The 18,326-nt window shown below is 41.5% G+C and overlaps 1 protein-coding gene across 2 annotated transcripts in view; it reads right to left on the reverse strand.

Annotated features, from left to right (window-relative positions):
- SPTLC2 (serine palmitoyltransferase long chain base subunit 2) overlaps window positions 1-16,110 on the reverse strand; it is a 102,386-nt gene extending 86,276 nt beyond the window's left edge. Inside the window, exon 1 of one of the 2 annotated variants that reach the window (XM_030319674.1) lies at window positions 15,929-16,107. In XM_030319674.1, coding sequence (XP_030175534.1) covers window positions 15,929-16,066 — 138 coding nt within the window. In that variant the 5' untranslated portion in view covers window positions 16,067-16,107. Of the gene's footprint in view, window positions 1-15,928 lie in introns of both variants that reach the window. The other variant, XM_030319675.1, reaches the window with a different exon arrangement.
- Window positions 16,111-18,326: the final 2,216 nt, after the last annotated feature.

Below are 18,326 nucleotides of genomic sequence, written 5' to 3' on the forward strand. Positions count from 1 at the left end.
GGCACAGTCGGTTAAGCGTCCGACTTCAGCCAGGTCACGATCTCGCGGTCCGTGAGTTCGAGCCCCGCGTCAGGCTCTGGGCTGATGGCTCAGAGCCTGGAGCCTGCTTCCGATTCTGTGTCTCCCTCTCTCTCTGCCCCTCCCCCGTTCATGCTCTGTCTCTCTCTGTCCCAAAAAATAAATGAATGTTGAAAAAAAAAATTAAAAAAAAAATAAATAAATAAATACACAGGATGAAAAATACACTGACACAGTGAGAAGTCCTTCTTTTACAAGTGATTCTGAGTCCTCTTCACATGACTAAATGACAGCACCAAGGAAAGGAGATTGAGCAATGTGTCCAGTCACACACATTCTAGGAAACTGAATTCAAAAATTTAATTCTTAAGTTCTAAATTGCAATTAGAATCCAAGTCTTTACATTTTCAATTTATGGCCATTTCTTAGTCATATTTCTCAGATTTTCTATGAATCAAATTTTCCTTTAATTATTTCAGAAATACTACAACTTAGTCTGTTTTAAAATCATCAGTGGCTTAATATTAGAATTTTACTTAAAATTCACCATTTGTGCTCCTTTTTTGCTACTCATACAGTAATTAGATAATTTTGCTGCTCATATTACTTAGCTATACTTGGATTGAGATAAATAGTTATATGAGCTTCCACTGCTAAGAAAACGTCTGCTTTTAGGAAACCAGGACACTAATTTAGTTGTCCTAGAAATAAACTGCTCCCTGTGCTTCTACATGCAAGCCAAGCCTGCACAGGAGGCAATAAAGATCCTAGCTGTTAGCACATAAACAGGGGTCTCCAACATGTACTTCTGTTACAGTCTAATTGGTGATCACAGGTGTCTCAGCCCAGCTTCATGGCATTTCAAATCAAGGTGAGAACGGGAGACATGGCAGAAAAGTCCGTGCTGACAGGCTTCCCTTCCCTTGAAGCACTAACCAGCATGTCACAGCTTAGACCCCTCATTGGACAATGGGAAGGGGTGCTACAGAAGTCCCACTTCTGGCCACGCCGCCCCTTAGAAAGAACTAATGGAAAGGCGATAAAATACAGTAGGGTCTGTGCCATTTCCAGACCATCGGACTGTCATCGGCCTCTTCCTGCTCCTCCTCACAGGCTGTCACTGCCACTACCAGGAACGTTCAGTAAGCTCCTGCTGAGTCTAACCACCTGTAAACCTGAAACAATTAAAACTTTGCTACGTGTTTCTTGAACGGCAAACGTACCACAACTTGTTTCTTGTGTATATTTACAACATTATTTTGGGAAACTGGTTTTTGTCAACTAGCAAGTATATATGAAATAGCACACTGTAATTAATACAAAAAGCAGATTAAAAGATACTCAACATATAGATTTATCAAAACTTAACAATTAGCTTACAGGCTTTAGATCTTATTTTTTCCCATTAAATGAAACATTAAAGCTATCATTAATTCTTTCATTTATTCCATTAATACTTCCTGAGCCTCTATGAGCTAAGCATGATCTGAACACTGGAATACAATACCATACACTCCAATGGGAGAGGCAGACAATAAATAAGCAAATAGATATACACTAAAATACCAGGCAATTGTAAGCTCTATAACCAGGAAAAAAAAAAAAATCATGGGAAGAAGAAAGCATTTTAGACAAGGTGGCCAAGGATAACCTGTCAGAAGCAGGTAAGGGGTAAGCAAAATGTACACAGAGGCAGGGAGAAAACTAATGAGAGAAGTTTTCCAGGCTGGAGTTACTGTGAGGGCAAAAGCCCCGCGGCGGAGGGTGGGGGAAGGGCAGAGGTGCTTCTTGATGTGTTCAGGGAAGAGCAGAAAGGCCCACTCGGCTGGAGTGCAGTCACCTGACGGGATATGAATGAAGTCAGAAGTATGGGAGAACCTGATGACACAGGGCCCTGCAAACCAACAGAAACTGTCTTTTGTTGTCAGTGATAAGAAGCCCTCAGGGGAGTGTTGATCTGACTTATGTTTAAGCAACTCCCCCAGTCCGTTTAAGAAGTTTGTCCTAGTGAAGTGTTAACTTCCCTTTCTCCCCCAAAAGTATAAGAACTACCCTCATTTTGGTGAATCATTACCATGCATGAAAAAAAATACCTTTCTGGGATGCCTGGGTGGCTCAGTTGGTTAAGCATCCTGATCTCAGCTCAGGTCACGAACTCCCCGTTGGTGGGTTCAAGCCCTGCGTCAGACTCTGATACTAAAAGCAAAGAGCCTGCTTAGGGATTCTAGCTCTCCCTCTCTCTGCCCCTCCTCCACGCGCGTGCAAGCACTCTCTCAAAAATAAACAAATTATTTAAAAAGATGAAAAAAATACCTTTCCTTTTATAAATGAATGAATGAATGAATGAAACCTTCCCTGTAGACACAGCCATAAGCAATACAGTATTCTCGTGCATGTTTTTAATCCTTATATACATATCACACCATATGTATCTTTCTGCAGCTTTTGTTTAACAATATGTTTCTGAGATTTGCCCATGTTGAAAATACAGATCTAGAGTCATCTCTTCACTGCTGTATAGTATTCATTCTAGCAATATGCCATACTGGTTTTTGCTTGTTTGTTGTAGGAGGGTAGGCATTCTCCTACTAATGAAAAACTAGGTTACTTCCATTTTTTTGTTATTACATTTCTACAGTAAACATTCTTAAACATGTCTCCTTGTGGCATGAGCAGAATTTCTTGGGAAAACAGCATGTTACAGGTTGAACTGATCGCCCCAAAAGTAATATGTTGAGGTCCTCATTCCCAAGACCTCATACATTATACGTGCGTTAGGTTGATAGAAAAATGTTCATCCTTAGTATAGGCTAGAACAAAAATGTTTGCAAATCTCAGCTATTGTATATATCCAGATAAAAACTTAATAGGGTGGTCATTATTTCAACTTTTCTAGAAATTGCCACTATTCTCCAAGACAATTGTACCAATTTATACTAAGAGCACCTGTATATAAATTCCCATTGCTACATAACATTGCCAACATTTAATATGGTCTTTTATTTTTACAGCTTTCAGAAAGGTAAAGATGGAAACAGTTACTTCATTGTTTTAATTTACAATAACTTGGACTAGTGAGGATGAGCATATTCATATATTTATTTTGCCATCAAGTTCCTTTCTCTGTGAATTGACAGTTCCTATCTTTGGCCCATTTTTCTGCTGGAGTGCATACTTGCCTCTAATTTATATGGCTTTTGCACCTGGATACTAACCCCTGGTGTTATTGTGTTTATGATGTCATATTGTGCATAAGGCCTGTTTCTCACAAAACAGTTTTATTGAAATGTAATTAACAAATCATTACATTCGCCCTTCCCAAGTGTACAATTCATTGGTTTTTATTATATTCACATAATGGTGCAATCATCACAACGTAACTTTAGAACAGTTTCATCACCCCAAAAACAAACTCCACCCCTGGCCCTGGCAAACTCCTAGTCTACTTTCTGTCTCTGTGGATTTACCTGTCCTAGACATTTCATGTTAGTGGAACCACAGAGTATGAAGCCTTTGATTTCTGGCTTTTTATAATATGCATAATGTTTCTTTCATCTTTAACATGTATCATTACTTCCTTTTTATTGCTAAATAATATTCCACTGTAAAATTATTCTGTATTTTGTTTATCTGTTCATCAATTTATGGACATTTGGATTGTTTCCACTTTTTGACTCTTAGGAATAATGTTGCCATGAGCATTTATGTAGAAGTTTTTGTGTGTATGTTTCATTTCTCCAGGGACTAGAAATGCTGCATCATATGGTAACTTTATGTTTAGCATTTTAGGAACTGTTTTCCAAAGTGTCTATATCATTTTGTGATCACACCAGCAACGTACAAGGGTTTTAGCTATCCTAGTGGATATGAAGTAGCATCTCACTGTGGTTTTGACTTGCATTTCCCTAATGACTAATGATGCAGAGCATCTTTTCGTGGATTTACTAGTCATTTGTATATTTTCTTTGGAGAAATGTCTATTCAAGTCCTTTGTTTTATTTTTTTTTTATTTAAAAACATTTTTTTTTAACATTTATTTATTTTTGAGACAGAGACAAAGCATGAACGGGGGAGGGTCAGAGAGAAGGAGACACAGAATCCGAAACAGGCTCCAGGCTCTAAGCTGTCAGCACAGAGCCCGACGCAGGGCTCGAACTCACGGACCACAAGATCATGACCTGAGCCGAAGTCGGCCGCTTAGCCGACTGAGCCACCCAGGCGCCCCTCAAGTCCTTTGTTTTAAAATTGGGTTGTCTTTTTATTGTTGAGTTGTAAGAGTACGTTATGCATTCTATATAACAAGTCCCTTATCCACGTATGATTTCAAATATATTGTGAATTATCTTTTCATTCTATGGACAGTGTCCTTTGAAATACCAAAGTACAAAGAGGGAAAGAGTTAATTTTGATCTACTCCAATTTATTTGTTTTTGGTTGCTTATACTTACAGAGCCATATCTAAAAAACCACTGCCTAGGGGTGCCTGGGTGGGTCAGTCAGTTGAGCAACTGAGTCTTGACCTGAGCCAAAATTAAGAGTCAGACGCTCAACCAACTGAGCCACCCAGGTGCCCCTGTAAAGGTTTTAAGCGATCAAACTTATCAACCTTTATTTTGTAATTTGTGCTTTGGTAGTTTTAGGAAAGTCACTCTATACTTTAAGGTCATAAATATTTTCTCCTCTATGCTAGAGTTACATATATATAATTTTCATATTTGAGTATCTAACAACCTGGAATTGATTTTACAGATTGGTGTGAGGTGGGGATTTTTTTTTTCCTTCTTTTTCTATACAGAAAATCACCTCTCTCAGCACTAGTCCATTCCCCACTGATTTGAAATGCCACCATCATTATCAATCAAATTTCATATCCATAGTGTGCTCTTTCTGGGTTTTCTATTCTGTTCCATCAAAATCATACTGCCAATATCACTATAGGTTTATGCAAGTCTTATTATCTAATAAAGGTTATTCCTCCTACCTAATTTCTCTTCAAAACTGCTTTGGCTCTTCCTGGTCCTTTGCTTTTGCACATGAATTTTAGAATCAATGTGTCAGGAAAGAAAGCATGAGGAAGAGAGGAAGGAAGAGAGAGAGAAGAAAAAAAAACCAAAAACACTCAGAAGGTAGGACTGGGTAACCTGAAACACTCTGACTTAAAGATCAGGTGAGGAAAGTGACATTTGTATCACATTTTCACCAATGCATTTTGGGAACCCAAGAGGATTCTGTGTTACATTATATTTTGAGATAGTAGTTTTACTCATTTAAAGATACGGTTTGGATCACTTAAATTGCAGTCAATTGCACTTTAGAAATCAGAAAGCTTAAAAAATATTTCTACAGCTTCCTTTAAATTCATTTTAAAATGATATTCTGATCAGAATCATATATATACACATACATACATATACATTTTTTTAATGTTTACTCATTTTTGAGAGAAAGAGATAGAACATGAGCGGGGGAGAGGGAGAGAGAGGGGGAGACACAGAATCTGAACCAGGCTCCAGGCTCTGAGCTATCGGCACAGAGTCTGATGTGGGGCTTGAACCCATGAACCATAAGATCATGACCTGAGCTGAAATCAGAAGCTTAACCCAGTGAGCCACCCATGCACCTTCCTCTTTTTCTTAAGAGAGAAAGCGCAAGCACACACGGGAGAGTGGCAGAGAGAGAGGGAGAGAGAGAATCTCAAGCGGTCTGTGCCTCACATGGGACAGGATCCCCTGACCTTGAGATCATGACCTGAGCCAAAATTAAGAGTCGGACGCTCAACCAATTGAGCCACCCAGGCGTCCCACACATATACTTTTTGAGTGGGCAATCTCATTTCCAGGAATTTATCCCTATGAAAAACTCAAAAGTGTGAGAAGATATACAAAGTGTTGACATATTGAAAATATTGGGGAAGTGTAAACATTATGCACAGGGATTGGTTAAATAAATTACACTATATATTCATACTGGGAAATTTTTGTACCCCTTAAAAGAATGATGTTTGTCTTACTGACTGGTGATAGAATATATTAATGACATTAAACAATTTCTTTTACATAAAACTGTACCCCCTCCCTATTACATATATATTTATATATTTATAAATATATAATAAATAAATAAACATATTAATCTTACTATTAATAAAATAAAATTTTAATATTTATAATAATTTATAAATATCTATAATAAAATCTTATTAATAAATAAATATAATAAATATATATATATATTTATATATTTGTGTGTATGTGTATCTACCTACCTACCTACCTATCTGGCAGGATATACATGAAAATGTTACAGTGGTTATCTCCAGGTTGTAGAACTTCAGGAGATTATTTTCTTTATACTTTAATGTGTTGGTTTAATGCTTCCAAGTATGGTGTTTTTCTAATTCCAGTATTTTGCATGTAAAATTGTATGTAACGTATGCTGACTTTACAACAGACACACTACATATGCCCACTTTAAATTTTATTGAAAATATGCAAACGTTCAAGAATACTTGTTAAAACTAAAAATTTGTAAAAGTTTTCAGATATGTTAACTCTGATGGAGAGTATATAATACAGATACTATTCTACTTAAGGACAAACTCTCCCCATGGAAATTTTAAATCCCGTGAGAGAGTGTTGTTAGGTTCATTGTGGCACAAGAGCCTACCCCCGTGTCAGTCAGGACCAAGGAAGGAACGTGATCGTGTCGCACAGAGGCGACCACCGGAATAATCCGAGATTATTCGCAGAGAAGGCAAAGGCACCAGGTTGCCTCTCAGTCGGCATCCACCACACAGCCAGAGCGGAGGGTGTGGTGCCACAGGCCCAGAACGTGTCAGAGGTGGAAGAGAGCCGAGATGAAGGTGCAGTCACCTGTGGCAGAGCCACCCTCGTGCTCCGCTCTCCTGTTACGCGGGTCTGTGATGCCGTGACACGCTGACCTGGAGACTGGGAAACGCTACAGAGGAGATGTGGGCGGCAGGTGAGAACGGTAACTCCGGGGCAGAGCCTCGCTGCCCGCGTGCACAGGATGCCACTGAACTAACTGAAAACGCTCCCGTGCATACATACTTGGGGGTCTCCATTTTTGAGGCAGGAAAACAGTAATGTCAAAATATGTTTGCTTTACAGCTAGCTTCGGAGGCACTTTTCAGTCATTCCATATGGGGATGCTATTGACACAAATGAGGGAATTTATCCTGATTGCAAAAAAAAAAAAAAAAAAAAAAAAAAATGTGGACTCCCTACTTTTCAAAATTCCCCTGCTGAAAAAAGGAGGACACTTCTGGGAATATATGTTCAGAGTGTGGCATAACTTGTGGCATATCTAATTTAAACTCCTCAAAACTTACCAGTAATTTCTAAACTGCCAAATCCAGTGGCTTAATAGAGTAAGACAAGGCAGGTTCTATCAACTTACTAACTGGACTGGTTATTTAAATGATCTGGAATTCAGTCTTATTTATAAAATGGGGATAATATACACCCAGAAAGGACCTTGTGAAGACTAGATACGTGAAGAAGCTGGAGGAGGTCCTGGCCACAGTAAATGGTGCCTGTTACAATTATAGCCTTGCTTTCCCACCGCCACCACGTTGCATACCCTCCTTAATGAAATGGCCTCTCTCTCTCCTTGGGCTTTCTCAAACCACTTCCCAATGATTCTGTTCTTGCACAATCAGCCTTCTTCAGCAGTGTGTGTGTCTTCTCCCAGTAACATTATGATTCCCCCATATTACTTCCTAGGTGCCTCCTCTTCTTGCTTAGTGCCTTCTTCTGCTTCACCAATTCTCATGGCTTCAACCACCACCAGTTCATTCCTTCAACTAAGATTCCCTAAGATCCTACCACACCCCAGGCACAAGGCAAATACAGAAGTCCCCCTTACCCATGTTTTCCAAACCCACAGTCAACCACAGTCTGGAAGATGATCCTCCTTCTGACGTATCATCAGAAGGTCAACACCAGTCTTAATGCTGTGTCACAATGCCTACATCATTCACCTCATTTCGTCACATCCTGTAGGCATGTTATCGTCTCACATCATCACAACAGTGAGTACAGTACAATAAGGTATTTTGAGAGAGAGAAACCACATTCACATAACTTTTATTACAGCGTATCATTATAATTTTCTATTCTATTATTATTTATTGTGGTTAATCTCTTACTGTGCCTAATTTATAAATTAACATTTATCATGGGAATGTATGTAGAGGAAAAAATAGTATATACAGGGTTTGATACTATCTACTGTATACAGTGGTTTCAGGCATCGACTAGGGATCTTAGAAAATATGCCCCACGGATAAAGGGAACTATGCAGTAAAATCTCAGATGTTTGCTGAAGGCTTACTAATTAGACAGCAGGAGGCTTATTTAGAATAAGTCAAAACCATTAAATTTGGGAAGTCAGTACTTTACTTTCTAAACCTACCAGATTACCAAATTTGTTGAATACCTTCCCCAACCTCAATATGCGTTATTTGGAGTAAGGCTGGGCCATACCCATAGTCTCAGTACAACTGCGTATTTCACTGTACTTAGAGATTAGCAGAAAGCAGCAGGCTGGTAAAACAGACCACACTAAAAAAAATCAATACCCCTACACCAGGGATTATCCCAATCCTTTTGGGTCCTACAGTACACATGTATTATTTCTACAATCAGAGGCAAAATTTTTTAAAGAGGAAAAATAGCAACCTTAATCTTTATTATGGGTCTTGAAGGTAGCATTAAAGACCGCAAACATCAACATAAATGTTCTCAGATTAAATGGGTTGAGAGAAAGGGCTTACTTGCTTAATCAGTCACAAACTACAAATTATATTATGGAAGCCTTCTTAGAAGCTATTCAGAAGGCAACGGACTTCTGAGGCCACAAACCACGTATTTAATCAAGTAAGGCACACCCACTCAGAATGCAAACACAGTCTCTACCCATCCCTCTCAATTGCCTATTCTGCCAATAAAACACTACTTCTTTCTTTCAAAAACTGAATCTAATTGAATCTCAACCAATTAACTATCTTGCCCCAGAGCACTACAAAGTTTCTAGGGCACCTAGGCCAACCCTAAAAAGTGGGCAAGCCTGCTTTCCCTGAATATCCAAGTTTTAAAGTACTGTCTTAAGAATACAGAGGTTTACGTATTAAATACTGCTTTCATTGCCCAAGAAGTTTTATTCGAGAGAATTCCTGAGTGGAATTAATGACTCTGGAATCTTTCAGATCCAGCTAGGAAGATTTGAAATGTTCTCCTCCTTGGAAGAAGTGCATTCAAAACAAAAATCTAGTCCCACAACTGTAGTTACAACATTATTTTGGCTCAATGCCTTGAGGTCTTTGGATGTCTCATGAGACCTGTGAAGTGTGAACAGGTATCTGGCCAAGTGTGAACAGATACTCCTCCAGCTCTTGTCTTAAAACTAACTTCTCTTCACAGTTACTGTTTCCTTTCAGTGGAAACAAAAGCTAGTAGCTATTTAGTAAACCACCCTCCATTAGTTATTCATTTGCCTCCTAAGTAGCAAGACTGGCCCTTTGTTCTTTCTACTTTGCTTGTCTTATATTTAAATAAGAACACGACTTGTGCCCCAAGTCCTCCTTAGGATAGAATCTTATTCTGGCAGCTAGAAGGCTGTCATCATCCTAATATATCATTAAAACTACTTCTAAAACTACTTCTACAGGTTAGAAAGTTAGGTTCAAATGGTCTCAAAGGCAGGTAATTTTTTTTTCCCTTCAATACTTATTAACTAGTTAAGGAAGGTGAAATGTGTGCCCAAACCTCAAACATTCCTTAAAGAAATGAAAGAGATTTTTTTAAAAAGGCTGTAAACAAGGAGCTCTAAAAGTAAAAACAAGTATTCTATTTCAGGTGCAACCAAAATACGGCATTTATTTGATCAAACGTTAAACCCACAGTAAGAAACTCTGGCAATTAAGATCACTGAATGCTGCAACACGCTGAAGAAAAGTTCCTGCAAATCCTCTAGGGGTCTTTAAAAATAGAATAGAATCATCTATCAAGATTACTTTTTAATAAAGTCCTACAAAGAGATAAAAGAACTGAATTACATAAACCCCTAAAGGTTCCTTCTAGCTCTAATTCTGCCAAAGCTCCCAATTCTAACTCTTTCAAAGTTTTCCTAGTGCTAATTGCCACCCTTCACCTCAAATAAAGGCTGGCCCTCCTCTCACCCCTCTGAATGGTAAGGGAGGAAAAATTACTGCTTTACTGCTCCTCTTCCTTGTGAAAACTCCATGTCTACTGTCATCGTTAAAAAACAGTGCTGTCTACACAGGGCTCCCGTAGAGAGCAAAACCCAATGCTTCTGCGATGTTCCTCCTCTCCTCTCCTCTCACTGAGCTACCACACTCACAGCACTTCTCACACCTGATTGGGGCGGGGGGGGGGGGGGGGAGGTGTTCCACCGTGACACCAGCTGGTGTCGATTTAACCCAATTCTGACACTCTCTTCCTGGAGATAGTGTCAGATCCCTCAGGTGAAGGCCCCACCCCCTTCAGATGCCTGTCACAAGTCCAGGTTGTCCCATGGCTTCTGACCCATCGGCTATAAATCAGGTTTCTCACCACTTCCTCCTCTGGTTGATAATTTGCTAGAATGGCTCACAGAACTCAGGAAAACTGTTTATTTACTATTTCCCAGTTTATTATAAAAAGATACGATAAAGGACACAGACAAACAGGGACAATGTGTGTGGGAAGGGGCGCCACTCTCCTAGCATCTCCATATGTTCAACAACCCGGAAGCTCCCTGAACCTGGTACTTTGGGGATTTTTATAGAGGCTTCACGCATCAGCAATCATTAACTTCATTTCCAGCCTCTCGCTCCTCTGTGGAGAATGGAGGTGGAGCTGACACCTGGCTTGGTCTTTCTGGTGAGCAGCTCCCATCCGGGAACCCACACAGAGTCACCTCATTAGAACAAAAGACACTGCTATCACTGGGGAAATTCCAAGGGATTTAGATACTCTGTGTCAGGAATAAGGGTCAAAGACTAAATATTAGAACAAAAGATGCTCCTAGTATTATCACTTAGGAAATTGCACAAGTTTCATGAGCTCTGCGCCAGGATATGGGAGCAGAAACACATAGACACATTTTTCCCTATTACCTCACAGCTACTATGCAAAAAAAAAAAAAAAGAGAGAGAGAGAGAGAGAAAATAACAAGTGTTAGCGAGGATGTGAAGAAATTGGAACCCTTGTGCACTGCTGATGGGAATGTAAAATGGTATAGCTGCTGTGGAAAACAGTACGGTATTTCCTTAAAAACTTCAAAATAGAATTATCATATGATACAGCAATTCCACTTCTGAATATATATCCAAGATGACGGAAAGCTCGGTCTTGAAGAGGTATTTGTATACCCATATTCAAAGCAGCATTATTCACAATACCTAAGCCTTGGAAGCAACCCAAGTGTCAATTAACAAATGGCTGGGAATGCAAACTGGTGCAGCCACTCTGGAAAAACAGTATGGAGGTTCCTCAAAAAACTAAAAATAGAACTACCCTATGACCCAGCAATTGCACTACTAGGCATTTATCCATGAGATACAGGTGTGCTGTTTCAAAGGGACACATGCACCCCCATGTTTATAGCAGCACTATCAACAATAGCCAAAGTATGGAAAGAGCCCAAAAGTCCATCGATGGATGAATGGATAAAGATGTGGTATATATATACAATGGAGTATTACTCGCCAATCAGAAACGATGAAATCTTGCCATTTGCAACTACGTGGATGGAACTAGAGGCTATGATGTTAAGTGAAATTAGTCAGAGAAAGACAAATCTCATATGACTTCACTCATATGAGGACTTTAAGATACAAAACAGATGAACACAAGGCAAAGGAAGCAAAATTAATATAAAAACAGGGAGGGGGACAAAACATAGGAGACTCTGAAATATAGAGAACAAACAGAGGGTTGCTGGAGGGGAGATGGGCTAAATGGGTAAGGGCTTAAGGAATCTGCTCCTGAAATCATTGTTGCACCATGTGCTAACTAACTTGGGTGTAAATTATAAAAAATACAGAAAAATAAAATAAAATAAAAATAAACTCCTACAAGAAAAAAAACAAATGGCTAAGCAAAATGTGGTTTATACATACAATGGAATATTATTCAGCCTTTAAAAGGATATTCTGATACACAGTGCTACATGGATGAACCATGAGGACATTATGCTAAATGAAATAAGCCAGTCATAAAAAGAAAAATATTGTACGATTCCATTTATATGAGGTACTTACAGCAAATTCATAGAGACAGAAGTAGAATGGTGGTTGCCACAGACTGGGTGGGCTAGGTGGAGGAGGGAATGGGGAGTTACTGTTTGATGGGGACAGAGTTTCCGTTTTACAAGAAGAAAAAGTTGGGGCGCCTGGGTGGCTCAGTCGGTTGAGCGTCCGACTTCGGCTCAGGTCAAGATCTCACAGTCTGTGGGTTTGAGCCCCGGGTCGGGCTCTGGGCTGATGGCTCAGAGCCTGGAGCCCGTTTCAGATTCTGTGTCTCCCTCTCTCTCTGACCCTCCCCTGTTCATGCTCTGTCTCTCTCTGTCTCAAAAATAAATAAACGTTTAAAATTTAAAAAAAAAAAAAAAAAAAGAAGAAGAAGAAACAGTTATGGCAGTGGATGGTGGTGGTGGTAGCACATTATGAATGTATATAATACCACTGAACTGTATACTTACAAATGGTTAAGATGGTAAATTTTATGTTATGTGTATTTTACTACAATGAGAAGAAACTGGGGGGGGGGGGGGGACCCAGAAAACAAAAACAAACAGTAATGTTTGGTTGTTTTATATGCCCATTCTACCAAAGGATCTATTTACTCAGACTCTAAACCCAAAGAGAACAAAGGGCAAGCATATATATCCATCCCATCAGATGCAGAAACTCTTGAGAGTGTAAAAGGACCCTAGAAGTTTCTAACTTCTCTCCTGTTCATCCAAAGACAAATGCTGGGATATGGGAGGAAACAAACCTGTATCTTGGGGTTTAAAAACTCTCGATTTATATTTCAGTTAAAAGACACAAACCTGCAGACTTAATATCTTATGTGTATTTTTATGGCATAATTGGGAACATTTCCCCAGCAACTGAGCAAAAATAGAGGTTGGAGCACTAATGTAGCACTTTAAAGTGATTAACTTAATTAATCACTTTAATTAAAACAAAAACAACTAAAAATTTTTTAAAGATACTCTTGCTCCCATGAAGTTACCAAAAATCTCTTTGGCTTAAGGAAAAACAAACAAACCCATGGTCAATATTCCTCATATTCATGTACAAAGCTGTATCTCTGAAGTCTCTGTTTTAAAAAGACTTCTGACAAACAGTTTTCTAGAAGGGACACTGGAGCCCTAAACATTCTTTCAGGCCTTCTACTAGACCATTTTTCCAGATGCCACCACAGTGCCTTGAGTGGAATTTTTCTCTACAATATACTAGAAAAAGTCAGCCAGCTATTAGAGTCATACAAATTTTTAAATTTCACTTTAGCAACTTGATGTGTCTTCATCTTATTATTAATCAGCTGTCTCTGAAGAAATATCATGCCAGGGCGCTTGGGTGGCTCAGTTGATTAAGCATCTGACTTCGACTCAGGGCATGATCTCGAGGTTTGTGAGTTTGAGCCCCACATCAAGCTCTGTGCTGACAGCTCGGAGACTGGAGCCTGCTTTGGATTCTGTGTCTCCCTCTCTCTCTCTGCCCCTCCCCCTACTCATGCTCTGTCTCTCTCTCAAAAATAAATATAAACATTAAAGAAATATATATCATGCCTACAAATGTTAAATTGCTAGATTATGGGAGGGAGAAATTTACTATTAAATCAGAACATAACTCCTTTGTTAGGTGAAAAGAGCAGCTAAACACAAAACACTTCCTGAAGTGCAAACACCTTTCTCTTGTCTTCCTTTTCCTTCTTAAAAATCATAATCCACTCATTCAGCTGCAATGTATTCTCTGACTCCTACCCCTTAGGTTTCCATGCTGTACCCTATACCACAAGTTTCTTATTACCCATTTATGTTACTAAAAAAACAACCCTTTACACCATTAATAACAAGAGCATTCTCACCACTTCTCTCACACATTTCTTTAAAAATGAAAATAAATCTTTTGTTTTTTAATAGTTTTTATTTACCTTTTTTTCTTAAAAATTTTAAGGTGTATTTATTTTTGAAGGACAGAGAAAGAGAAGGGCAGGAGAGGGGCAGAGAGAGAGGGAGACACAGAATTTGAAGCAGGCTCCAGGCTCCGAGCTGTCAGCACAGAGCCAGATGCGAGGCTCGAACTCATGAGCCTCAAGATCATGCCCTGAGCCGAAGTCGGAGGCTTCACTGACTGAGCCACCCAGGTGCCCCAAAAATAAATCTTTTGAATCTGTGAATTATGGTGCCTTCCATCTTACGACTTCAAGGGAGGTCAAGTCTTTTATTTGTCCCCCAACTCTCATAGTTTTACTATGTCAGCATGACCTGGAGAAATGCTCTATTTTCTATTTCACACCAAACAGTAACAGGTCTATCTACCATATCACATCTACTGACTTGGGGGGGGGGGGGCGGGGGCTGCTAGATAATTAAAGCCAAATAAATCACAATAGTCACACTACTGCTACTGGGAACAGATGGCTTTGGGAGGGAAAAAAAAAGTTTTCCTTAATATCTGATTGGGATTTATAAGTATTAAAGTCAATTGCAGGGGCACCTGGGTGGCTCCGACTTTGGCTCAGGTTATGATCTAGAGGTTTGTGAGTTCCAGCCCCACAAAGGATTCTGTGCTGACAGCTCAGAGCCTGGAGCCTGCTTCGGATTCTGTGTTTCCCTCTCTCTCTGCCCCTTCCCTCTCTCTCTCTCTCTCAAAAATAAATAAACATTAAAATTTTTTCATTAAAAATAATAAAAAAAATAAAGTCAATTGTAAATCTCACAACACTTTCTTCAAGTAACACTGTCCTTTAATCTTTTTAAACAGCTCGTCTTTAAAAACACATCTCAGGGAATATGTCATCCAGAGAATTGGAAGGCTGTTAACAATTATTGTCTTCAATTCACAACTTTTCAAAATATTTCAGAACTGCCTGAACTTGGTTGGTGATTCAACCTTGGTTAACTGGTATAGAGACGCATCACAAGTCACCACCTGCGTTCAACAGCCCCTTCTGTGATAGCACGCTTGCTCACAGGGACCACCTAACTCTACCTAGAGCCCGGGATGGGGTTTCACCAAGGGCTGGGTAGAAGCATAATGCTTGTGAGGCACCAGGCCCGGTTCACTGTCAGATCTGTGGTCCAATGCCTTGCTTGCAGAAGGGGTAGGTATGTGTTAGGGAGAGACTGGGTGTGTTTCCGCCTGGTACCACCTCTTAACTTTTTCTGCCTCCCGAGGACCCCGAGGGTGTTTCTCAGGACTCTTAAAGGAAGCAACCACCTCGAGGACAAGAGGAGGGAGCCTCCAGGGAAAAAACCAAGAGCCCCGGAGTGGATCCTCCCAGGGTCCGCAGGGTCACTCCCTGCCTCCCCGGGGGAGGAGGGGCACGAATTTCTGGTCAAATCAGGCGGATGAAGGCACTGTGGCTTTGAGCAGAACCCAACCTCTGGAGGAAAAGAGGAAGACCTCAGACGCGGAGAGATGGGGGAGCCCCTACGCCTCCCTTGAGCCTCCCGCTCCGGGCAGGCCCGGTCAGCGCCGGGACACCGCTTCCAGCACACCTGAGCCGTGCCTGGCGCCCGCTCCCGGCCCCGCGGACGGTCACCGCGACCTCGCCCTGCCCGGCCGCCCCCTCCGCGGACTCGGCACGGGCGCAGCTCGCGGGGTCCCGGCCCACTGCCTCCGGTTCAGCCCGACCGCCCAGTCCCACCGTACCTGGCCGGCGGCGGCGGCTGCGGCGGCAGCGGCAGCGGCGGTGCTCCTCACGTACCCGTTCCGCACTTCCCCGTTCGCCACGCAGCCGTTCGCCCGCACAGGGCGACGGTAGCAGCAGCCTCCGGGCCCCGGCCGCATCGTCCCGGTAGCACCAGGCACAAGGCGACTCTGTAGGCGGCGGCCGAGACAGCAGCAGCTTCAGTCCCGCTCCGCACCCCACCCACCTCCTCGAAACCGGAAATGGTTGCACGCCCCCGCCAATTACCGGCCTGGCCGTCACATAGGGGCGGGGCCCACTCCCGCGGAGTAGGTGGTTCGCCCAAGGCCCCGCTGCCAAGGGGAAACGGGGCGGGGCCGGACAGGAGGGTCATAAGCCTAAGGACTGATGACCAATCAGGAGGAGGAGGAGGCAGACCCCATGCTACTGTCTGGCCAATCACGGGGGCGACAGCAAAACAGCTTGCTGGTGTTGAGGAGGTGGTCTGAGAAGGCTTTGGCGGCTTCTTGGTCCACGCAAAGGAGGCGGGGCCCAGGAAGAAGTAGCCAATTAGAGTGTGAGAAAAGGAAGGGGGCTGAGCCCAAGTGTCCAGAGCGGGTTCCTGGGTTCTCCCGGACAGGTGGCGCCCTCTTTGCCCTTGCCTTCGGGGAAGTTCTCCGATGTGAATCCCAGCCCGAGACAGGGATCCTTTATTTAATTTGCGAATTCCTATGTAGGTGTCTGTAGAAGAGCATTTTCAGCATTCTCTAACCATTCCTCGATATGCACCGTACAATAACATATTTCTTAGTAATTCGAACGTCGCTTGGCCCTTCACATCTGCCCCCAATCAGGATTTTCTGTACAATTTCCTTTAAAGGGTACTTATTTGAGAGCCAAGAAACCTGAATAACTGAAAGCTAAACCTTGAGTAGCCACTTTGGGAGCCAAATTCTTTAAAGTTAACACTTGTTTCATAGACTCACAGCAAGAAATATATTAATAAAACATCATGCACCTATCATAATGCCTGGCCCATAGTAGGAGCATAATAAATATTATTTTCGCACCCCTTTAGTTCTCTCTTCCCGTAGAGGTTAGAAACGAAATGGATCTACATCATAACGAGACTTTTGGGGGAGCCTGGGTGGCCCAGTCAGTTGAGCCTCTGACTTTGGCTCAGGTCATCATCTCACAGTTATGAGTTTGAACCCTCCATGGGGTTCTCTGCTGTCAGACCAGAGCCCGCTTCGAATCCTCTCTCTGCACCTCCCCTGCTCATGCTGTCTCTAGGTCTCAAAAATAAATAAACATAAAAAAAGAGAGAGAGAGACTTTTGGTTACCCATAAAGAATTTCGTGTCACAGTCAAGAGCATGGACTCTGGAGGTGGTCTGGGTTTGAATCCTGGCTGCACCACTTACTACTAGCTGAGTGACCACTATATATCTTCATCTGTTCAGTGAAGACAATAATAGTTGTCCTGGGGATTTGAGTTAATATATGTAGTGTATTTTGTATAAGACATGGCCATGGGTAAAAATTCATTCAATGTTGGTTATTTTTAACTGCTGAATGGGCCTATGAGAGCCCCTGCATTCTCCCCCCTACCCCATATTTAGAAAAGGGATAGACAAGGTATCAGTTTTGTGTGGTTTAGGAGCTGAACAATCTAACAGCAGATGGGCAGAGAGTTTTCTTCTTTGAGTTAACAAACACTGTGATCCCAAAGAATATAAATTTGTGACAGAAGTATGAGGCTAAAAGAAAAGCATGTGGGGACCCCTGGGTGGCTCAGTTGGTTGACTGTGTGATTCCTGGTCTCGGCTCAGGTCATGATCTCATGGTTGGTGAATTCAAGCCCCATGTCAGGCTCTGTGCTGACAGTGTGGAACCTGCTCAAGATTCTCTGTCTCCCTCTCTCTCTCTGCCCCTCCCTTGCTTGTGCTCTCTTTCTCTCAAAAATAAATAAATATTTTTTTAAAAAGAAGAAAAGCATGTGTTTTGCACCTCATGGAGCTTACATTATAGTGAGAAAAGATGTACATAGATAAAGCAAACAGAAATAAAAGTCCTACGGAAGGCTGGAGTTCTGATGAAGAAAGCTGGACCGCAGTGACAAGTCTAGTCTTCCCATATAGAAAGTTTTCAGGGCAGGAATCTGGTTGGAAGCAGGGCTAAAGGATTAAATTGAAGCTTAGATATTGGATTGAATGAAATTGGAAAAGACTTGGAAAGACGGTGTAGGATGAGCAGGATTTGGAGAGCTGAGAATGAGAAGGAAGGGGACAGTGTTCCCGGGAGAGAGAACCTTCAAAAACTCAGGTGCAGAGCCTGGAAAGAACAAAGACTAAAAACTGGAGCATAAGGGTGAAGAATGCGGCTAGATTAGAGGAATCCTGTTAGCTAGTGCCTCCCTCCA

The sequence above is a fragment of the Lynx canadensis genome, chromosome B3, assembly GCF_007474595.2.
Source record: "Lynx canadensis isolate LIC74 chromosome B3, mLynCan4.pri.v2, whole genome shotgun sequence".
Classification (NCBI taxonomy): Eukaryota; Metazoa; Chordata; class Mammalia; order Carnivora; family Felidae; genus Lynx; species Lynx canadensis.